The sequence below is a fragment of the Macaca mulatta genome, chromosome 9, assembly GCF_049350105.2.
Source record: "Macaca mulatta isolate MMU2019108-1 chromosome 9, T2T-MMU8v2.0, whole genome shotgun sequence".
Classification (NCBI taxonomy): domain Eukaryota; kingdom Metazoa; phylum Chordata; class Mammalia; order Primates; family Cercopithecidae; genus Macaca; species Macaca mulatta.
The window spans coordinates 64,229,984-64,254,114 of NC_133414.1; the positions used below are offsets into that span (position 1 = coordinate 64,229,984).

Consider the following 24,131-nt stretch of genomic DNA (forward strand, 5'->3'; position numbering starts at 1 on the left):
GTACCAGGTATATGTCTGGGATCATTAATCTTCAACAACCCTGTGAGTTGGGTATGAGTTTTGAAATCTAAGGCCTCAGAGATTAAATGATTTGCCCCAGTCCATGGTTCTGGAGCTTGCATGCATCAGAATCACCTGGAGGGTTGTGGAAACATAAACTGCTGAGCACCACCCTCAGAATTTCTGACTCAGTATGTCTGGAGTGGGGCCCAAGGATTTGCATTTCTCATAAGGCCCGAGGTGCTGACACTGCAGCTCTGAGGATCACACTTTGAGAGCTACTGGTCTATGTCAAACAGTGAAGGCATTCAGAGGGAGCATCCACACCCAGGACTGCCAAATTCCATCACCTATGTCTTTTTAGCTGATGTGAATTGCTCCCTGGTTTGTGTCCCGAATAAGCCACCTGTTTTCATTACCCAAATGCCTTCTCAGGTAATACCTTCTCTTCTAGGAACATTCTACCCCTTGGTTCTCCATCTGGCTGCCTCTACCCGTTCTCTCTGACTCAGCTTAATGTTCCCTCTTCTAGGAAGCATTTCTTTAGCTCCTACCTGTGGGTTAGCTACTTTTCTGTGCTTCTGGGATCCCCTATACAGACCTGTATTTTAATGTCTCTCATATTGTTTGGTCGCTGTTGCTTTACTTCTCTGACAACTCACCCCTTGATGATGCCTGCCATGTATTCCTTGCTTGGTGTGCACTGTGCCTTACCTAGTAGACATTCAGAAACTGTTGGTGAAATAAATGGTTGAATGACATCAGCGAGTTGCATTGTGCATGTGAGGTTAATAGAGACCACACCTGTGATGGGCACGTCTCCTTCATCTCTCTGTGGTAGAGGTACCTGGACACTTCGTAGCAGTTGTTGCTGAAGAGACTGACTTCAGAAAAGTTCTAAATTGAGTGTGCTGCTAGCACAGCCTCCTCCAGGTGAAGCCTCCCTCACTTGCTTGAATGGGCGTCCTATCTGACTTCAGCATCTGTCTTCCGCTGACTGCCAGTGTTGGCTTGGCAGTCTGGATGCCTGGCTGTCCCCATTCTCCTTTATTCCTCCCTGTGTGTCCCCTCCAAAACTGTGTGCTGTGACAAGAGGATGACTTCCTCAGGGAGATGATGGCTTTTGTGGATGAATAGTTGGGTCCCTCTGTTCAACATCCCGAGTAGCCTTCCATAAGTTTATTCACCCTGGAATAAGATGATAGTGCCCCCTGTGCTGGGCATTAGTGAGCCTGGAAACCTTTGTTGAAAGATCAAGTACATGTCTGAGATGGGAGAGATTCCTCTGCACAAATTTGTGGCTATTAGAGGTGATGGATGAATGGAGGCTATGACCGTGGGTCTGAGCAGTAAGATTCAAAGAAGATGGGGGTGGCATTTTGGGGTGGGAGCAGTGAGGTCTACTGGAACAGAAATGAACATGAAGCCATAAACATTTGGGCTGCCTGCTTCTTATCCAGAGACATTCCCTGAGCCTCTGGACATGGGCACCTTCATGAATAATACCTAGAGGAGAGAGAAAATCTCCATTTCAAATGTGGGGATGAAACAGTTTGGAGATCCCTGGCAGTTACCCATTCGTTCCACACTCATGAAAACTGCAGCAATTTAGAGCAGCTCAGTATTTAGACTCAACTATGTAATTCATCCTGATGTTTCTCATTTATCAAAGCCTTGTATTTGTTTGTATTACCATGAGAAAAATTTTTTAAAATGTGGGAAAAAAAAGATTCCCCTCCTTTCATTACAGGCAGATTACGGCAGAGTTGCAACCCTTGGGGCCCTTCAGGCAAAGGAACATCTTGCTTCAATTAGATATAAATAATGAACAATAATTAGAAAGATTTCTTCATCGAATTTGTTATTTTATGTTTCCTTTCATCTTTAATGTATTGAAACGAATACTGAGCTCTGTTTCTGGGCCACATAGCAGGGACCTAAGGAGTGCTGTGGCATGTGTCTCCGAAGCAAGGGGAAACATCCACAGCTGGGCCTACTGTGTGCTGGCTGGGGAGGCTGCTGTCAGCATTGGTCCAGGGCCATGGGTGCAAAAAAGGGGCTCCTTCAGCTCCAGTCCTCAATTCATATAGTCCACTGGGGACCTGAATAATCACGGTAGTCAGGGACTGCTCTGAGAGCTGAACACAAATCCCATTTAATCCTCATAGCAATCCTCTGCCACAGGCTCTGCTTCTATCTCCATTATTAAAAGATTTGGAAACTGAGGCACAGATAAGTTAACTAAGTTTTCTGGACCACAGTGTTGGTTGTGGAGGGCAGACAGGCAAGATAGGTAATTGGACTCCAGAGCCCTTGCTTGTCTCTGCTCTGGCATGTAGCCTCTGAAGTCCTGGTGAGCTCGTGCTGCCACAGAAGCCCACAAGGTGTGGAGAGGGCACAGGGAGGCTGGGGTGGGGACAGCTCCCCAAGGAAAGGGGCAGCTGTTGGCTGCTGGATTTTCAACAGGCTTGTAGAGGTGTTGTTAGAGGAGGAAGATAAAGGGATTCCAGGCAGAGGGAGCACTGTGGCCTGGTGCCACGGATGGGAAGTGTGTGGGATTTCTCATTTCAAGGTTGGCTACGGTGCTGTGTGCAGGTGGGGAGAACAGCCAGAAATGAGACCAGAAGATGGAGGGTTGTGTAGATCCAGTTGAGAAGACTGGCTCTTCCTGTGGAAACGGTGACTCAGAGAGAGGGAGGGATGATGATGTGGGTTGATAAAGAGGAGAGACTGAGATTTCTAGAAGAGAAATAAGTAAAGAGTGATCAGGTTGGAACCTGGAGAGAGAGGCTAGCTCCCCACTGGGCTTTTTTTACTTTGCTATTCTGTTTGGTACATGACATTCTCTCAACATGCTGAGCCAAGTACGCTCTTCTGAAGCAAGTGAAATCTTCATAGCGACTGGTCCTTCCTGCTGTGACTATTCGTCCTTCCCCAGAGGAATCTCCTCCTCTGCTCCTAGCTCAGAAGTCTGCTCTTGGGCTGCCAATGGCTGTTGTTTCGTGAAATCCCCCCTCTGATGTGCACCTGGCTGGAGCTACCTGCCACTCCTCTAAGGAGAGCAAACCCAAGGCCTTCAGAAGTGCTTTGTTTTTTTCATTATCTTTTAAATAATTGTCAACATTTTAAAATCAGGAGAGATATAAAAATCCAATTTACTTTATTTTTTCAAAAACCAAATTGGTTGGGGAGGTCATGGGGTGGGGAGCTTTCGAAGTCAATAATTGCCTAGACCCCTAGCACAGCTGCAAGCTTTGGAGGGGATGCCTCTTAATTTACCTTGAGTCAGTTGGTCTCTGAGTGCGTTTCTTCCCCATGCTGTCTCTGAGTGTCACAGGCCAGCCATCATTATCGTCCATAATGCCAACATAGGCCTCTTTCCTGCGCAGCCTCTGCAGGCATCTGAGTTGGAGATCCGCAGCAAACAGCCTCTCATGTTGCCCTGACTCTTTGATACTATGATTTTCTGTCTATATGTCTGCTTCTATAGCTGAACTATAAGCTCCTTAAAGGCAAGAATCATGTCTTATTCATCCTTTTATCCCTCCAGTTCAGTAAAGAACCTGGTTTTAGGCTCCCAGTCATCTTATTGAATTAATCAACACTGAGAAAACATACCTGTAATTGAATGAGGCCCTCTCCGGGCTGAGGGACTCAAACTTTGGGGGACTGGGAATGAAGAATGTGGATAGTGGGCCATGCTGGGCTTGGACTTCAGAAGAGCCTTGCAGCCCATTTGTAACCTTGCAGTGTGCAGTGCACAGCATGTACTCATGCCTCGCTGCCTTTCTGCGTTTCAGGACTTTCCAGGACTTGTCCAAACAAGTGGAGATGTCTTATGGCACCGTCCGGGATTCTGCTGTATATGAGTACTTCCGAGCCAAGGGCACCAACCCCCTGGAGCAGGACAGCACGTTTGCCGAACTCTGGCGGACCATCAGCAAGAACGGAGGGGCTGACAACTGTGTGTCCAGTCCTTCAGAAGGCATCAGGAAGGTAGGCGGGGAGCTGGCGCTTGGGCACGTGCACTGTGACAGGGCCATGGGGTGGTCATCCCCCAGGTGGGAGACACCTCCAGAGGCATCTGACTCTGAGCAGCCCTGTTACCTGCAGGGCAATCCATCACACACGTTCTTCAGGTGGATGCCCCTTCTGGGCAGCAGAAGTAGAGCAGCTGCTCCTTAGGGACCTTCCAAGTTTGCAGAGTGGTGCTGGCTGGGGAGGAGCAGGCAGATTAAGCCTGACCTTTGGCCCACCCTCCTCATGAGCTCATAGGAGGGTGGCACAGAGAGACCTGTCCACCTCAGGTGAGAACACTTGGCAAAAGCAGAAGCAGAGTACCAAGGAAGAGGTGCAGGAGTGAAGGGAGGGTGTTGGGGAGAGGGTGGCCCACTGTGGTTATCCTGGGGGTCTGGTTGGGGAAGTCTGCACACAGGGAAAGGGTCAGCCAGGTGGGCTGGGCTCATCTCTGGGGCCGTACTGTGAGAAGAGGTGTGCCTCAGAGATGGGGATAAGGGCAGACAGCCTGGGACAGAGCCTTACCGGGCAAAGCCTTGGGAGGACAAGTGGGAAGATACCAGTGCCAGAGGGAAGAAGGGAGGAGAAAGCCCATGATGCTCTTCAGCACTGTTAGATGTTGCTCATTTGTTTCAGTCAATTTCCCACAATGACTCGAATTCAGCATTATTATCCTCTTATACAGCTGAGGATTGGATGGTTCTGACTCATGACTCCTTGGGTTCCAAGCTGGGGAATTGGCATTTATCCACTCATGTGCAGCTGTAGAGCCCTTGGAGGTCAATGAAGAAGAATGTGGTGGGATGAAGGCAGGTGTTATGATTTTGCTGGTGGTGGTGGGGTCCTCCTGTCCAGTGACCCCCACATGCGACAGCTACTGTCCTGAGGTCATTAGAGAATAGGGCCGGAGACATGTACAGCCCCCTGGTCAGCACTGCTGCCTCTCTGAGCAGACCGACTGCCTCAGTGTCTCCTCCTATCCTTTCTCTCCCAGACCCATCCTGCCACCTCTGTGGAGTCTCCTCATGTATACCCTCACAGGCGCACTCACACCTTACCCCCCCCCCCCCACAACACACACACTCATCCCTGTGCTGCCCCCTAGCCACTCCAGTGACATCTTGGCCTTCCTGCAGAGAGCGGTGGATGTCAGGACAGCCTGGGGCAAGCTCTGGGGCCACTAAGGCCCACCACCCTGCCCTTCATGGTCCTCAGCAATCTGCCAGCCCCTCCCTGATGTGCCCCAGAGGGGTCAAGGGAGAGAGGCCTGAGTCCCCCTTTGCTTTGGAAACACATGGGCATCAGACAGAGTGCAGCCTCTATCCCGTGACAGGCTGGGGCACCTAGCTGTGGTGCCATGTGGAGTGAGGCCCACTGGGAAGATGGTTGTGCATAGGATGATTTGTACAGGATCCCATGCTCAGGATGACTTTTCCTTGCCATTTAGCCACATTGAACAGCAGAATGTGTCTAGGCTCTGGAGCTTGACACATTTAGGTGTGAATTCCAGTTTTGTAAGTTACCAACATTGTGAAATGGAGCACACCATTCTCCCTGTCTGGGAACTCTTGGAGTTGAGAAAGACCTGGGCAACTTTCCATTTGGGGGTCTCCTTAGAGACTTAAATGATCTGACAATACATATCATGATAAATTTTGAATGTTTAGATTTAACAAAGTGATACTTTGACAATAATAATAGAATGCGGTGTAACTGTGCTATTCTCATGCTTACAAGATTTATTAAAACCTCACAGTTCTCAGTTCACTGCAAAGGATGGTGCTCTAGCCTTAAGCTGCAGGGTCTTCTTTCATCCCTGACAGTGAATCTTTGTGGCTGTAGGTGACCTCATTTGAAGATAATGAACACAATGTTGATTTAAGGCCTTTTGTGCATGTGAGGCCTGGGCCAAATGGCCTTCGCGTTCCTTTTCCTGGCTTTCTTTGACTCTCAGAGAGAGCCAGTACTGTCATCCACACAGGGTCTTATGAAGATTCATTGCATAATGCTAAAAAATAAAAGCACTGCTTAGAAAAATAAAAAGATAGCTACTTTTGACTTTGTTAAAGTTCTGTTCATTACAAGTCACTTTAAGTAATATAAAAAGGCAAGTCACACACTGGGAGGGGATATTTACAATACATATAACCAATGCAAGATTACTATCAAGAATATATCAATAAGAAAAGCTCAAATAACTTAACAGGAAAATGGCAAGAGGCTTGCACAGGCTTGACACAGAAGAGGCAACACAAATGGCCAATAATCAAATGAAGAGATGTTCAAAATTATTAGTGATCTGTGAAATGCAAATCAAGACCATAAAGATTATATCATTTTACACCAATTAGTTTGGCATAAAATGAGAGGTGGTGAAGAAGACGTGGAGTAACAGTTGGTTAATTGCTGGTGGGGGTGTGCTCAGTACAATCGCTTTGGAGAAGAGCTTAGCATTCTCTTATAAAATGGGACACTTACATACCGTATGGCCCAGCAGTTACACTCCAATGTATCGACCTAAAATAATGTCCACATACACTTTTGGAGACAAGAAAGGCCACGGTAGCACTTCCTGTAGAACCAAAACCCTGGAAACCATCCAAATGACCATTAACAATATAAAGAAAGATGCTGGCTACAATGAAATGGATGAATCTTAGCAGGACGATATTGAGTAAAATAAACCATTAAAGACAATTTCATACAGGTCAACTAATAGAAGGTAACACAGAATATTATGCCCTCTTAAAAATGTATAAAATATACACATGCACATCCAAAGCAATGATAAAATACAAGATTCACCACAGTGGTTGCTACAGTTGGGAGAGCCAAAGCAGCAGGGAAGAGAGAAGGACATTGTTGGTAAGGCAGGGTTGGTGTTAGGTTTAGATTAGCAGGAGATTTTAGAAAATTAGTTAATGAGTTAATTCAAAAAGACAGCCATTCCAGGAGAAATGTACGGGTATCCTGAAGCAAAAGTTGTCATTGACCTCATTCTGCTCACCTCCCTACTCTTCCAAATGCATGTCCAGACCAAGCAAGGCAATGCTGTACTCCTCACAAGTACCCACCCCTTCCCTCTTTGCAGGTGACATGTGCCTGCTTATGCCTCAGAAAGGCCAACAAACACCATCGAGCCCTCTGGATGGCGATAAACCTGGAGATGAGTCATTAGAGAAACACCTCATCATCATTCTAGCTACCCCTTGTCCATTGGTGGCACTTAGGAAACCACTCACCCTCTGGTGATATTTAGAGTCTTACTCATGAATACAACAATGTTAAAAAATCAGTAGCAAAGGATGCAAACAAAGGATTTTTTATCAATGCCTATCACTTCATGGTATAGAATTTAACTTTTTTAGTACATAGGATGGATTGTTTTTATGATACCTTCATTTTATGAACCCCAAGCTGGTTTTGAGATCACAAATCTCTCTCTTGCATTTGGATCTCTAAGAAAAAGAAACCAACTGCCAGCACTAGACAAATGTTACGGGTTTTATAACTAGTGTCATAAAAGTGAGTTTATAGTATTGTCAGACAATGAAGTGTGCTGCATTTTTTTTTACTGGAGGAAAAGCTCAGATTTACTCTCAAATCCTCCTTCTTCATGTGCCTGTTTGGATGACTACTGGACTTAAATGCTTGTCTGAAATTTGTCCTCTTCCCTACTTCTATGGAGTGGCCCCTGTGCTCCCTGCCCCCAGACTATGGCTTTAGTAAGCTTGTGAATCCCTGAGCCTGGAGCAGACCAGTCTGGAGATGTCTGGAGATGGCTGTGCCCTAAGTGAGGATGACAACTTGAATCCAGAAACTGCAGGACAAATCCAGCAAGTAGGGAATTATGGGCCTAGTATTCAGGGAGGAACAGCCTCTCCAAATCCCAAACAGAGTCTGCTGCCATGCAATGTGGGCAGCCTGGCAAAGGTGAGGAGTTGCCCACCGAGGGGCTTCTTCTGGAAGCTTCTTTAGCAATTGACAGACAATCACACTTCTAATTTTCAGTTGCTCTTTGGTGACTCAGCTCCATTTTCAGGAAGTGTTTGGTAGCGGAGCAATGTCTAATTGCTGCAAAAGTCAAGGAGGTTGGTACGGAGGGTGACCCTGGAGAGCTGCTGTTATTTTCTCCTTGGGAGTGCTAAGGCTTTTAATGACATGAAACCAATTTAGGTGGGGAATTGTTTAGAGTAATCATTTGTCCATGATATCAGAACTGGAGAAGGGTTATGTCATGGTTAGCTCACCTCTGGGACCCACTCCTTCATGCCAACACACACCATTGAGCCTCTGGAGGATAATAAACCTGGAGATGAGTCATTAGAGAAACACCTCCTTATTGTTCTAGCTACTCCTTGTCCATTGGCGGCACTTAGGCAATCACTAACCCTCTGGAGATAGAGTCTTATTTATGAATACAACAATGTTAAAAAATCAGTAGCAAAAGATGCAAATAAAGGATTTACCATGCCAGTGGCCACTAAGATAAGGACAAGTGAGATCTTGTCAGACTTTGATGAGGCAAATATGAAAATTTGGGACAGGAGGGAATTTTTATTTATTAAGAGACTACCACACACCATTTTCACAACAAACCTGCCTGGCACCCAGTAAGTCTCAATGAATACAGGATTGTCCCTGAATGAGTCATCTGTTTGCTGTCTGACTGAGCAGAGGCAGATAAATCGGAGACAAGGTTCCTGTCATCGGTTAGCAGGTTACCCTCTTTAGATTTCATGGTGGAAGGGACAAGAGAAATAGCTCCAGGGTTCCTGTCAGGCTTGTCTCTTGATAACCTTCTGTAGAGGATAAGATTTTCCTGGTCCTGAAAGATGCGTCACAAAGAGAGAGGAGAGAGGCTGCTTCCATTTCTGTCAGCTACGTGCACCTATCAGGCCTAAGGAAAGACTAGACCAAGGATTGGCAAACTCTGACTCCTGTTCACATCTGACCTACAGCTTGTTTTATAAAGGTTTATTGGAAAGCAGCCCAACTCATTTATTTACATGTTATTTATGGCTGCTTTCCTGCTATTTCAGCAGAGTTGAATAGTTATGATAAAGATATATGGCCCACAAAGCCTAAAATATCTATTATCTGTTCTTTTATAGAAAAAGTTTGAGGACTCCCGGTCTAGACAGGGGCAACCCAGGGACATTGCCTCTAGCTGTGCATCATCTCATAGCACACAGTCACCATTAGTAGGTAGCATATCCTCTAACTCTATATAATGGAGTGGTGCACAGGCATCTCTACTAAGAAGCTCCTGCTGCAGCTCTGCACCGTTTAACAGCTCATAGGCGCCTCTAGTAGTGCATCATCCAGCTCTGTACCATCTTGTAGCATTCAGGGTCTGCCCCTTTTTGTCCTCTAGGTCTGTCTTTGATGGCCTAGAAATATCTCCCTCACTGCACTGAGACCCAGCTTTACTGCTGGTCTGGCCTGGTCTCCGTCTGAAATCTATTGAGCAATCTCTACATCCCAGGCACTGGGCCAGATCATTTACATACATTCATACTTTCATCTGAAACCGACTACTTGATTATTATCTCCAAGATGTAGAAACTGGACCTGAGCCTCAGAGAAACTAAGTGGCTTGCCTAAGGTTCACACAGATGTGAGTAATTAGTGGCATGGTCACCAAAACCTCATTCTACTCATGCCTCTTCCCATGGGGTGGTAATCTCATCTTTTCTACACCTCATTGTGTTTCCACCCCCTTGTGTACACTTTGCTTGTGCTTTTATTTCCTTCCCTCTCTGACACCAAAGTAGGAAGATATACGCCCGACTCCCATGTTTGGCAGCCATACTGCTCCTTCCATGTGTCATGGCAAAGGTTATTGAAGTCTGTGACTTTATCTTTTGATTTTCAAACTATTAAAATATCCATTACAGAAACTTGGAGATGCAGAATTGAGCTGGCAAATGGTTCAAATTTATATGATAATAACTTCATCACGTGAAGTCAGGTTTTAATATTGCTGATGGGATTTTTTTTCTTTAGCTTGATCAACTTCATCAAGCAACATCCAGCATAACCCAATTTCTGCTCAGTGCCAGGGCTGACCTGGACCACCCATTGATTAAGCCTTTCCATAAATCAAACCTAATATTTAATAACACTGTCAAATAGAATATAGCGCTAATAGTTTAAATGTCAATCTTCACAGCTCATTGAGGCCTTTGAATAAATAGATGAGTAGCTTGTTTCAGACCCTGTGGCTGGAGATAGTATTTTTCAGAGGGAAGGAGTTTTTTAGGTCAGCATTTGGTGGTAACAAAAGGTGGTGTTTTCCTTTCAGTAAATATAGCTGAAGTCACAAAGTGTGAATGCAAATGCAGGAAGAAAATGGGCCCACAAATCTTATTTCCACCCCTGATCTAATGCTTGTCCTTGCACTAGATTGCATGTGGGCATCACCTCTTAGCACCAACATTTGCTCCCTTCCTCTTCCTTTCTGCTCTGTGACAGGGTTGCTCTCCTTGCACACAATCTCTGCTTAGTGTCAGGGACTACACCTGTGGCAGAGAAGCTGATCCCTAGAAGGATGGCAGTCTTCCACAGTAGGATCAGGAACTTTGGCACCCAGATAACCCTCCATTTGGAAAGGGCAAGGTAAGAAAGGTGACCTCATATGTGGCAGCTCCTAGTTCCATGGCATGCTGGAAATTCCTACTGAAGAGTAGGGCGAGGCTTATATGGGTGGGCACTTCTTTGCACTTTTGGGATGCTAGATTCAAAGATCAAGAAAATTTGACCAAGATGATGGAAGGAGATGTAGACTACATAGCTACCTGTGTGGTGCAAAGCAAAAATACTGCTCTCTACAACAGCAAGAGCCCTTGTAGCCATGATCCAAGAAATTCTGTTATTTCTCTGCTTCCAAGTGAGTATGGATTGGGGATTTTGTAAGCCTCCTTCCCTCTCAGGCACTCACATTGGTGAATCATTCATGTCTGTATCTTTTGTACCTGCTCAAAAGACCCTATATCTATTTTGCAACTTGGATGGCATCTTCTCTTTATTCATTCATTTATGAACTTATCCATTCAAGAAATGTAGTTTGAGTAGCATCTTCCTTTTAGGAGTTAGAAAATGTGTGTTTAAATTTTATGCTCAACCTAGTCTGTGGCTTTGAACAAGTATATTCACCTCGCTGTACCATCTGTGATACTTGAGGAAGGTCTGTCCAGATTAGTTGCAAGTATACCAATGTATAGGGTCTAAAGCATTCAATGTGGATTGTAGCACAAGGTATACATTCAGCAGGTGTCAGCAAACTATCTTAGCAACTGCTATATGTTAGAAAAAGATATTTGTTTGTTTGTTTGTCTATTTATTTATTTTCTGAGATGGAGTTTTGCTCTTGTTGCCCAGGCTGGAGTGCAATGGTACAATATCAGCTCGCAACCTCCGTCTCCCCAGGTTCAAGTGATTCTCCTGCCTCAGCCTCCTGAGTAGCGAGAATTACAGGCATGTGCCACCATGCCAAGCTAATTTTTGTATTTTTAGTAGAGAAGGGGTTTCTCCATTTTGGCCAGGCTGGTCTCAAACTCCTGACCTCAGGTGATCCACCTGCCTCAGCCTCCCAAAGTGCTGGGATTACAGATGTGAGCCACCGCATGCAGCCACGAAAAAGATTTTTTAAAAAAGGCAATAGCACTTAGTCTTTTATGAGGTGCAATTAAAATACACATGTAGTATCTATTTCATGAGTTTAGACAATTTATGCAATTCTGTAATAATCACCCAAAACAAGATACCTATTTCCATCACCTGTAAAAATTTTCTTTTGTCACTTTCTAGACACTTCTCCTCATCCCCAGAGAAAACCACTTACAGATTTCTAGCACCACACATTAAATTTACCTGCTCTTGTAGTTCATACAAATGGAATTATACAGAATATATGTATTTGTGTTTCCTTCTTTCACCCAACAAAACGTCTATGAGATTTACCCATGGAGTTGTGCATATCAGTACTTCTTTTTTGCGTGTGTGTGAATGATATTCTATTGTATGAACCTTGATTTGTTTATTTATTCTCCAATTAACATACACTGTAGTTGTTGCCAATTCAGGGCTACCATAAATATGACAATATGAACAATACTATACAAGTACTTTGTTGAGATATGTCTCCATTTTTCTTTGCTAAATTTGAAAGAGTGAAATTACTAGGTCATTATGAAACTAACTACCTCCTATGTGGTTATGCTACTTTACATCACCTCTGGTAATATAATCCTTACATACTTGTAAGTCCCAGTTGCTGAATGTCCTATCCTGCATTAGTGTTGCTAGTAGTTTTGGTTGCAGCTAATTTAGTGGGTATGAACATAAATCTGATTATTATTTTAATTTTCTTCTCTTTGGGGACTAGTGATGCTGAGCATGCTTTCATGTGCTTATTGGCCATCCATGTATCTTCTTTCATAAAATGTGTGCTTTTTTTGTTAATATTTATTTGGTTTTCCATCTTCTCATTGCTGATTTATATTCATTAATTTATGTATTCTGGATAGAAGTCCTTGATCAAATATAAGTACTACAAATATAATTCTTAGTCTGTAACTTGCCTATTCATTTTATTCTATTGACCTGTTACCATTATTAAGATAATTTGTATTTAATCAATTGACTACATGCCTTGATTGACAGTCAACTGGCCATGTATGTGTTGGTCTATTTCTGGACTCTCTATTCTGTTCCATTGATCCATATAACTACTCTTATGCCAATACAAAAATATCTTGATTATTGAAGTTTTAAAATAATTCCTTAAATCAGGTATTGTAAGTCCTTCAACTTCTTTCTTCTTTTACAAGATTGGGCAATTTCAGATTCTTTACATTTCCACTTGAATTTTAGAATCATTTTGTCAATTTCTTCAAAAATGCCTGTTGAGATTTTGATCGTTATTACATTTAATATAAGGATCATTTCAGGGAAGACTTACATTTTTATAATACTGAATCTTCCAATCTATGAGCATGATTTTTCTGTTCAAAAATACCAATTTCTGTCTTCACTGATTTTCACTGTTGTTTTTATATTTTATTGATTTCAACTTTTTTGTGCATAAAATATTTTCTTCTATTTTACTTTGGTTATAATTTTATCTTACCTCTTCTAGCTTTTTAATGTTAAAACTTACATCATTACTTTTACACTTGTTTTCTTTCCTAATATAAGTATCAGAGCTATGAACTTCCCTCTAAACACTGTTTTAACCCCACCCTGTTAATTTTTATATGTTGTGTATTCATTATCACCTAATTCAAAATATGAAGTCTCAGACTTAATCTTTTTGTTAAGGAATCAAGTTCTAGAGGACAGCAAACGGCTGCAATTGATTTAATGTGGGAAAGAATATGGATGCCCAGAGCAGGGATACTTAGTGAAGTTAGAAGAAGCTTTCCAAGATAGTCATGTTAGGAACACATATTTTGTAATCTCTAAGCCTCAACTCCTTTTCTGATTTGAAGTTAAAAGTGTGAGAATGTGAGAGCAAACTGGCAAGCAAGAAATAAAAGGTACAGGAAGATAAAGGAAATTAGAGAGGCAGGAAAAAACAGTTGAACTCCATGTGAACAAAACCCACATTTATTTCTACTAAATGTGTAGCTTTAGTAGTAGTTTATTTCTGCTAAATGTGTAGCTTCCTTGTAGGAGAATGAGGGCAGTGGTCTTTTCACTGCTTCATAGTTACTGTCTTCAGTATCTCTCCCATGGTCTTGGGCTTCAGCTTCCTGAGTTCTGTAGGCCGTGGCCAATTAAAATGTGCCTAAGCCTTTTTCACATGCTTTGACTCTGCAGTCCACCCAACGGCAGATCCACTCAAATATCCCCCAATCCATATCAACTTTTAAAATAATAAACAGTTTTGAGAGGAAATCTTTAGGTTATACGTTTATGATTTACATGTAATAAGTCCCCATTAAGAAAAGTTTAAGAGATTTCTTTTTTTCACCACCTAAATGCAGTTCCAGGAATCCTCTTGTGTATTTCTGTCTAGTCTTTTTAGAATTTCTACAAACATGGCATATAATTATATTGCTATAAAAATATTTTATCCTGCATTTTTCTGACAATGTGGGAAAACTTCATAAAAATTGTTTAGTGACTAATTAGTATTTTATGAAATGTAAATGGATGTAAAAATTTTATTTAAACATTCCTTTCTTGATTGCCATTTGGGTCATTTCCAGTTGTTTACAGTTATAAATAACATTGTAATGAACATCTTTATGCCTAATGTTTTTCAGTTACTACATTTATTTCTGTAGGTCTAATTCTCAAAAGTAGAATTATGATGCCAAAAAGGATATAAACATTTAAAGCCCTTGATGAAATATTATTGAATATTCCCAAAAGCAGAGCTTTGAATGAATTACATTATTAGTTTTGGGATCTAAAGAATATTTATTTGTCAGTGGATTTTTTTCATCAAATCCTTGTGATTTATCTTAAGATTTTAAAAATAAATTAGTGTTTTCTACTTTCTCATATCTTTCATTGTGATTTTTTGTTTCTTTCTGTTTATATTTGTACAAGTTATTTGTGTATGCATGTATTTTTGCTTTATTTTGATTTATAATTCTGGGGACTAGAGTGGAACAGCAATCATTTTCTTTAAATTTTTTTTTCCTGGGCATTGCCATTATAAACTCTGGCTAATTGGGGAAATTGAATAAGATCGTGTTTAGAGGTCTATGGTTGTTCAATAATCAGAAGTGATGGACATGTAAATTTCTTCCTTAAATATAGATTTCTGCAGTGATTTACTCTGTGAAGTATTTTGTATTTTATCCATTTATTCGTTCATTTATTCATCAACCCATTTACTAGTGCTGAACTCAGTTAATATGTAAAAGTGGACGTGACACTTTTCCTCCTAAAACTGAGTTAGAAGAGAAGACAAAAACGGACTTGGGACAGTATATTATTTCAAAAGTAAAATATTTTTGTATCCTTTCTTATTTTATCCTGGGTCTCCCTTTCCTCCATTGGGCCTTATGTCAATGTTTGGACAATCAGGAGATTAATTTTATCACAACAGCTACCATGAGAGAAACCTGGTCTGGACCAGGTGTGAGGTTAAGTTTCTCCCGTGCATCAGGTCAATTGTGCTTCAGCACAACCAGTTCATTAATGAGGAAACTGAAGTTCCAAGAGGGCAAGGGACTTGCTGACAATCAAGCTTGAGTCAGTATTGAACTCTTCTCACTCCAGCGCCCTTGTCGTTACCCTGTGACACTCCACAGAAATGGAAGAAATTCGTGGTTAGAATGAAGCTTCAGCTCCCGCACACTGCTTGGAGCACCAGTCTCCTTCTCTGCTTGTCAGGCTGGTTCCTGGTTATCCCTCAGGCCGTAACAGAAACATTAGTGTCTTCTGAGCCTTCCCTGGGGTTTCCCTTTCCCCTTACTACACAGGTCATCCCAGAGTGCAGCCTCACCAGATGCCATCCAACCCTCAGTGCCCTGCTCTGTCACAGCCCTGCTAGACTTGGGGCTTTTCTACGGTGAGGCCTGCCTCTTATTTATTTGTCTGTCCTTAGGGCTGGCCGAGGACAGAGGTGGGCATAGGGATAAAGTGCTTACTCAAAGTCTCCTACCCTTTCAAAAATCAAAGTAAATGTTCAATGAGTAAGAAATGAGAGTGGGAAGAAATGCATTCATATGTATCTTTCTTAAACATGAATGAGCAGCAAAATTTCTGGGGTCCACTTGCAGTAAGGGCAAGGAGGGGGCAGGGGAGGGCAGGGGGTCCTCTGCCCTGGGCCTGAGTGGCAGAATCAGTCTTACTGGAGCCCGTTGCCACACAATTGACTAAGTTGGCCCCTTTATAACTCCTTGCCGTTTAATTCTGTTTGGTGATGACTGGTTTGGGATAATACAGTCCAAAGATCAAGGAAAACCCCCACTGTGCCTCCCTTATTAAATTATTCTGCTTTGGGTTTTGAGCATTGCCAAGCAAATCTTGTTATGAATTCTGCAATTACTTTCTTTTACAATTTTTATAATTTGATAGAGTAAGCTCTGGAATCAAACCAATATCCATGCCATCATGCTAACCTTGATTATTTTCAAACTTCTTATTAGAGGAAGTGGGAGGATATTGACTTCGCTTAAATCTGATTTTTTTTTTTTTTCAGATTTTCTCTACCCTGTAATTTGCTTTGTACCCAGGTCTGATACGCTTCACCTTAGTGCTGGCTGTAAATGTGGGCTGATTCCATTCTGCTTGTTCCATTGAATATTATTGCTTTGGGTTTTATGACTTAAGTTTTTACATTTTAAACTGAATTGTTTTGTTATTAGATTACATTAAAATCAAGAAGAAATTTCTGGTGAAAATAATTTTGATTTATTATGTCAGCCAGATTGTTGGCAATTTTTGTGTAGCTTAGTTTTATTTCCACTTTATTGGCATAATGTTTATTCAGGAGCAAAAAGGAAGAAAAAGTGAAAAAAAATAACATTTACATAGAAATTGACATGTGTGGCATTGTGCTTATGCACTTTATCTTCACCATTGAGGATCTTTTGTGGCGTGTTTCCATTTTGCAAATAAGGAATGCAAAACTCAAAAAAACTAAATTATTTTCCCCAAAATTAGCTGTCTCTTTCTACCATTTTTGTGTCTTTTTGTTATTACTACTATTATTATCATTGTCATCATTATCTTGTGATCATCCATAAGATAAAACATATTTGGGTAGAAGTAGTGGTTTCCACTGGGATGGGGTGCTCCAATAAACAGCTGATAGGTCTCTTCACTCTATAACATGAGGATATTAAGATTTGCTCTGGGTCCTATATTTTGAAATTGTAGTCTCTCTCTCTCTCTCTCTCTCTCTCTCTCTCTCTCTCTCTCTCTCTCTGTGTGTGTGTGTGTGTGTGTGTGTGTGTGTTTGGGAGAGAGAGAGAGAGGGATAGAGAGAGGTGCCCCCATCAGGACTGTGCAGGAGTTCCCCCACTACCCCTGTAAAGCCCCTTTACTGGTAAACTTTATTTACTTTTTTTTTTGAGATGGAGTTTCACTCTTGTTGCCCAGGCTAGAGTGCAATGAGCAATCTCGGCTCACCACAACCTCCGCCTCCTGGGTTCAAGCAATTCTCCTGCCTCAGCCTCCCGAGTAGCTGGGATTACAGGCATGCGCCACCACACCTGGCTAATTTTGTATTTTTAGTAAAGACGGGGTTTCTCCATGTTGGTCAGGCTGATCTCGAACTCCAGAGCTCAGGTCATCCGCCCACCTCAGCCTCCCAAAGTGCTGGGATTACAGATGTGAGCCACTGCACCCAGCCCTCTACCAGTGAACTTTTATGGTTCTTTTGACTTTACAAAGCTGTAAATTCCGACAGGTAGAGCCCCACAGCTTATTCAGCTGTGAGGAATGAGAGTCCATTTGTATCTTTTTGGTCAGAATGTGACCTCTTTTATAGCTCCTCAAAGTGCTCCAAGGCTGTTGTGTGAGCTCTGACATTTTAGCAAAGGCCATAAAGGAATACTTAGCCACAAATGGAGTTAGAGGATGAGGCTCTTCCACATAAGCCTCTGGAGATGGTCTCCCAGCACATGAAGGGATGTTCCTTAATGTTAATTGGGATAGCATGCAATTTTGCTGCTTCTCTCTCCTCACAGCACAGTTCGTGTTGCCAGTTCCCAGCAACCCTTTATGGCTAAACAGACTTTAAGAAGAAGCTGCTTCAGACAGCAAAGCCACCTTGGCCTCGGGGTATAGTTTCATGGGTCTCACTTAAACTTTATTTCAGTGAAGTCAAGTGCTCAGTTAAAGGCAGCATAGCATAGTGAATAGAGAATCGGATTTGGTTCTGAAAGAACTGGATTTGGATCTTGTATCCATCTTTTACTAGCTGTGAGATCTTGGGCAAATTAACGGGCTCCTGAATAATAAGAATAATAATACCAGGTCTTATCAGAGTTATTGTAAAGATTAGAAGTGATGTGAAAGAGCCAGGCATGGTGGCTCGCGCCTGTAATCTCAGCCCTTTGGGAGGCTGAGGCGGGAGGATCTCTTGAGGTCAGGAGTTCAAGACCAGCCTGGACAACATGGTGAAATCCCATCTCTACTAAAAATGCAAAAATTAATACACCATGGAATACTCTACAGTCATAAAAGGAACAAGATCATGTCCTTTTCAAGGACATGGATGAAGCTGGAAGCCATTATCCTCAGCAAACTAACACACGAACAGAAAACCAAACACTACATGTTCTTACTCATAAGTGGGAGCTGAACAATGAGAACACATGGACACAGGGAAGGGAACAACACACTCTGGGGCCTGTTGGGGGATGGAGGGATGGTATCAGAATAAATAGTTAATGCATGTGAGGCTTAATACCTAGGTGATGGGTTGATAGGTGCAGCAAACCACCATGGCACACGTTTACCTATGTAACACCTATGCACATCTTGCACGTGTATCCCACACCTTCAAATAAAATAAAAACTTTTTTTTTTAAATACCAAAATTAGCCCGGCCTGGTGGCACATGTCTGTAGTCCCAGCTACTCAGGAGGCTGAGGCACAGGAACCGCTTGTTCCCAGGAGGCGGAGGTTGCAGTGAGCCTGGGCGACAGAGCAAGACTCCATTTCAAAACAACAAAAGAAAAACATTAAAAAGTATATTTTAACAGTGTAGTTCTCAAAGGGTGGGCCTTGTTCCAACACTGCCAGCATCATGTGAGAACTTGTTAGAAATGTACCGTCTTGGACTCTACTCCAGAGCTAATGAATTAGAAGCTGGGCAACAGGGAGGTTAGCAATCTGTGTTTTAACATGTCCTCCAGGTGATCCTCATGGCTTCCGAGTTTGAGAACGTTTGCTTGAACAAATGGTGCTTATTGTCATGATTGTTGTTTTATTAGTATTTTATTTATTCTTGAATTTTAGAAACTGAGGCCAAGGGTGCCCATTAATGCTGTCTGTGAAGCCTCTGGAAGAGACTTCAGGGTGGAAAAGGGTGGAGGGCAGACCAGGAGGGGCAAACAGGATGTGCCCCACTCAGCAGCTCAGTCAAGCCAAGACCAAGGCTTCTGGCTTCCCAGATTTTGCTTGCCATCCCTTCATCTTTTATTCAATCACTTTACACATATTTACTTAGCACCAACTCTATGCCAGACATCATGCTAGGGGAGCAAACAGGACATGCATGGTCAAGCTTACATTCTTCCTTGTGTGTGTGTGTGTGTGGGTGTGGGTGGGTGTGCATATGTGTGTACCTGGCACACAGGGAGTATCTGCACAGTCCTGTTCCTGTACTTTATGGGCTATTTGACCATATGTATGTTTGTCGTCTGTGTACCCTGAATTCATGTATTCTTAAGTTGTTTAAATTTCCTGGGATGGCATTCTTCATTCTGTATTCTTTTCCCTTTGTAATCTATTTTGTATCTGGGTACACAGATTTACTCTGTCTTTTAGGTCATCTTAATTTTTCCCATGGAATAACTCAGATTAGATTATTGTTTATCATGGTCTTTGGACAATTTAAAATTTTGACAAATCATTGAAAAATCAATGTGTCCCTTTGCCCTACTGACGAGGTTATTTATAGTCCCTAGTTTTGCTGATAGCGTACAACTTCAGAATTTGAGAAAAGAGGCATTGATTTTTCCAACTTAGGACTTTTCTTTTTCCTTTGTACCAAACCAGCTTCTTTTTTCTTGAAAATATAAGAAACCTTATTTTACTAGGACAATTTTTGGCTCACTAAATAAAACTATTCCTCCCCAAAGTGCTGGAGGCCCTAAAAGGGAATGCTGCCATAATGTCTCCAAAGGGTCAGATGCTGGAGGCAGATGTCATTAACAAAGACTTGACAAGAATCTGGCAGCAGAAGAGGGGAGAAAACCAGCATGAGGACAGAGTCAATTGCTCAGGGGGCTCAGTGTGGCTGTTTGGGGCTACTGATACTGAACTTTTGATGTGACAGAGAGGAAGGCAATTTGCAGTCAAGGAGATCTGAGGAGAAATTGAAGCTCTGCCAATAGCTAATTCTGTGGCCTTGGGTACAGTTCTTTTTGAGCCTCAATTTCCTTGGGTGGAAAGTGTACACAATTTGGACTGCGGAAGTTTATCCTGAACTTTCTAAGAAATTCAGGGAATGGAATTGATGGTAAGGGAAGAGAATAGCTGGTAAAACATAAAGTAGAGTTATTTTCAGGAAGATGTTCAGTGTGACTTTCCTTTAAAATGTGTTTTTAGTAGCCCTGGTCTCTCAACTCTATGGTTTCCCTTCTTCCATTCAGTACTCCAATTCATCACCCTGGAGCTTTAATACTATCTCCCTTTCTAAACCTATGTTCAAGAGAAGATCAGAAATTATTTGACCCAGAGGTCTAAATCATTACATCTCGACTTTAGCATGCATCAGGATCACTTGTAAAGGTTATTAAAACATAGCATTTTGGACCTTGTTCTAAGAGTCTTATTTAGTGGGTCTTGGGATGGGACCTGATAATTTACATTTCTTATAAGTTCATCAGTGAGCTGATGCTGCTTGGCCAGAAAACACACTTTGAGAGCCACTAGTCTATATCATAGACTTTAAGAATGCCAGTTCTGGAGAAGACCTGAAGGACCATCTGTGCCACTCTTCCATTTTTATAAATTGATATGAAATCAGTAATTGGGCCAAGACTGTGATCCAGCCTAGTCTAACAATTTTTCTAATTTACTATACTGATGATTGAGGACAATTTCAAGTGTTATTTATTCCAAGGCAATTGCATTATCAGGATCCAAACTTTCAGCTATAAGATAATGCAGGTAATGATTGTCATGATCATGAGAATAGTGTGTTATTGTTTGCGTTTCTTCAATGCACCACACTGTCTTTTCCTGTGACAAGTGTGTGAGGTGGGCATGCTATTCCTGTCTTCTAGGTGAGGGCATTCAGCTCAGAGGGCTCAGATAGCTGGCCAAGGATGCTAAAGAAAGACCTGGTCTGCCTGTCTCCAAATCCTTGTTCTCGCCAACATACCATGCTGTGCTCTCTATGACCTGGAATTGAAAATTCTATAAACGAAGTTAAAAATCCAAAGGGCAGATAACGTAAGAGAAAAGGCATTTCTGTTATTGTTGCTGTTGTTCAGTTGTTTGAGTTTCTTACAAATTCTGGCTATCTGTCCCTCCATTAAAAAGTGGGCAAAGGACATGAATAGACATTTTTCAAACAAAGAAATACAAATGGCCAACAAGCATAGGAAAAAAATGCAGAACATCACTAGTCATCAGATAAATGCAAATTAGACCAACAGTGAGATATCACTTACACCAGTCAGAATGGCTGTTATTAAAATGACAAAAAATAACAGATGTTAGTGAGGATGCAGAGAAAAGGGAATGCTTCTACAGTGTTGGTGGGAATGTAAATTACTAAAACTTCTATGGAAAACAGTATGTAGATTTCCCAAAAAACTAAACATAGAACTACCCAGCAATCTCACTACTGGGTATCTATTCAAAGAAAATTATTATATCTAAAAGATAACTGCAGTTATATGTTTATAGCATCTCTGTTCACTAAGATATGAAATCAATCTGTTGATTGGATAAAGAAAATGTGATATATATATGTATATTTATGCAAAGGAATATTATTCAGCCATTCAAAAGAATAAAATAATGCCTTTTGCAGTATCATGGATGTAACTGGAGGTCACTATCTTAAGTGAAATAATTCAGAAACAGAGAATCAAATGCCACATGTTCTCACTTATAAGTGGGAGCTAAATCATGTGTACACCTGGACATCGAGTGTGGAATAACAGACATTAGAGACTTGGAAAGGTGGGAGGGTGGGATGGGGGTAAGGGATGAGAAATTACATAAGGGTACAATGTAGGCTATTTGGGTGATGGTTACAGTAAAATCCCAGACTTCACTACTATGCAATATATCCATGTAACAAAACTGCACTTGTACCCTTTAAAGTTATACAAATTTTTTAACAAAGAAAAGAAACTCATGGAAAAAAGGGATTGGTGGCCTTTTTGAGATGCAGAATTACTCTCATTCTCTCTATCCACTGCTGTCCTCCTCACTATTGACTATGTTACTCTAGGAAACAGGAATACCAGGATGAGACAGGCAATCATTTGCAGAAATCCTGGCACCTGGCCATCAGGAGCCATGTCCTACTGCTGTAGCCTGGCGACACCTCCATCTTCTCAGTTCTCCTGCCCAGGTCATGGGTGGCCTCTCTGGGCCTTTCATGACAAAGCTAAGGGCTGCCCTAGTGTCTGTGCTCTACATGCCACACAAGCCAGAGGCCTACCTGCTGCCAGAAGGCCTTGCTCCCCTTTGGTTGTGTCATCTCATTGTCCAGTCCCATCCTGTTCACTCTGGGTTGCAGCCAGGAGCCAAATTGACTTTGTGCCCTGTGGACCCTCAGAAAAGCAGCTTTTTCAGTAATTGTGGAGAGTTTGTCTGCAATCTCTTGCCCCCCAACTAAGCCTGTCCTGGTTTGCCTCCTTTTGCTGGTCCAGAGTCTGATCCAGATAAAAAGTCTTTACCTTTCATTCTTTGGGTAGCAGGTTTCCTGGCAGCCTCCTAGCTGGGCCCACCAATGGTCGGCCTCACAGCCTCACATCATTTTGATTTTGCATCACCTCTCTCCATTGTTCTCTCTTTAGAGATGGGCTCTTTATCTCCAGCTGAAGGTCCACTTTTTCTGAACCCTTCATGGTTCTCCAGCAGCTTGGTACCTGAGTCCTCTTCTCTGCTGCCTCCCTTGGGGCAATGGTGCTCACAATCATACACATACTCACACATTCACACATAAACTCACTCATCAACCTGCACACATATATACAATTCTCACATGTATACACACACACCTTCACACACACACATTCCCTCACGCTTACACATGTACACACACATAATTCTCACACCCTCACATACATTCACACACATACACAGTCATACCTGTATGTACATTATTCCAACATGCGCACACGCACACACCCATACACACACTCACACATTCCCATGCACACATACACATAAATACGTACCTATAGACACTAACGTGTATTATCGAATGCACACACACTCACCCACCCATATATTCTCATGTGCATCCACATGTACACATCTATACAAACACATCTCCCTCACACTTACACATATGCACATACACAACTCTCATGCACATAAACACACAAACTCACACTCTTCTGCATGCACACACACTGCATACTCACACAGAGTGTGTTGCTGAGTTGGTGAAGATGGGGGGTGACTGGCAAGAGGGGAGTAGGTGGAGGGAAAATGCTTCAATCACAGCTGACAGATGGATCTCCTGACCATCTGGGAACTGAAGGAAGGAGGAGGACACGGAACTCGCGTTGAGCCCTCATGCTGTGCCAGGTACAGTGTTTTGCCTTCGGGAATTTACCACTCACAACCGTCTTTTCAGGAAACAATTCTTAGCCCCTGAGACAGTAGGGTCACTGGAGAGCTGAGCTGTGACAGTGGGCACCCTGCTTTTTCTGCGGCGCTGTGCACAAGGAAGGAGGCTGAGCCTCGATATCCGTAGTCACAAAAGGTGAGTCTTGCTGAGCTGCAGGAAACATAGGCAACAAAGAGATGTTCAAAACCAACAAAAGTCACTCATGATGGCACCTCCCAAAGATGACCATGGCTTGTATTTGGCACTTATTTTTGATCCTTCACAAACATAAAGATTTACATAATAATTTAAGAGGTGGTCACAATGTCAATACTCTAGTGTAATAGGTTCATTTTCCACTAAACAATATAAGATTGATTATCATTTATTTAGCTCTTACCATATGTTAAGCAAGATCCTAAGTACATCACACATATTGAGTAATTTAATCCTCATCAGGACTCTGTGAGGTAGGGACCAGTTTATCCAGTGGAACTGAGACTCGGAGATGTTAAGCAACTCGTCTGCACAGACAGCAAGCGTGGAGCTAGCATTTAAACTCATACAGTTGGATTCAGTAACCCAGGCTGGTTCATAGCTCAGGGGTGCCTCTTTTTTTCCCATGGAAATTTCCCTTAACAATCAATGCTCTTTTAAAGCCCCATACTAATGG

The 24,131-nt window shown here is 42.3% G+C and overlaps 1 protein-coding gene and 1 long non-coding RNA gene across 3 annotated transcripts in view; one reads left to right on the forward strand and one right to left on the reverse strand.

The window, feature by feature from the left end:
- GRID1 (glutamate ionotropic receptor delta type subunit 1) overlaps positions 1-24,131 on the forward strand; it is a 783,526-nt gene that overhangs the window by 734,183 nt on the left and 25,212 nt on the right. For both annotated transcript variants that reach the window (XM_015147073.3, NM_001257667.2), the window contains 1 exon segment: positions 3,801-3,996. In XM_015147073.3, the coding sequence (XP_015002559.1) occupies positions 3,801-3,996 (196 nt within the window).
- LOC114669958 (uncharacterized) lies at positions 3,124-7,145 on the reverse strand. The gene is made up of 4 exons (XR_013398057.1): positions 7,025-7,145; positions 5,545-5,647; positions 4,543-4,789; positions 3,124-4,215 (listed from the first exon to the last, which is right to left on the reverse strand). It is a non-coding gene; the product is annotated as an uncharacterized LOC114669958 (long non-coding RNA).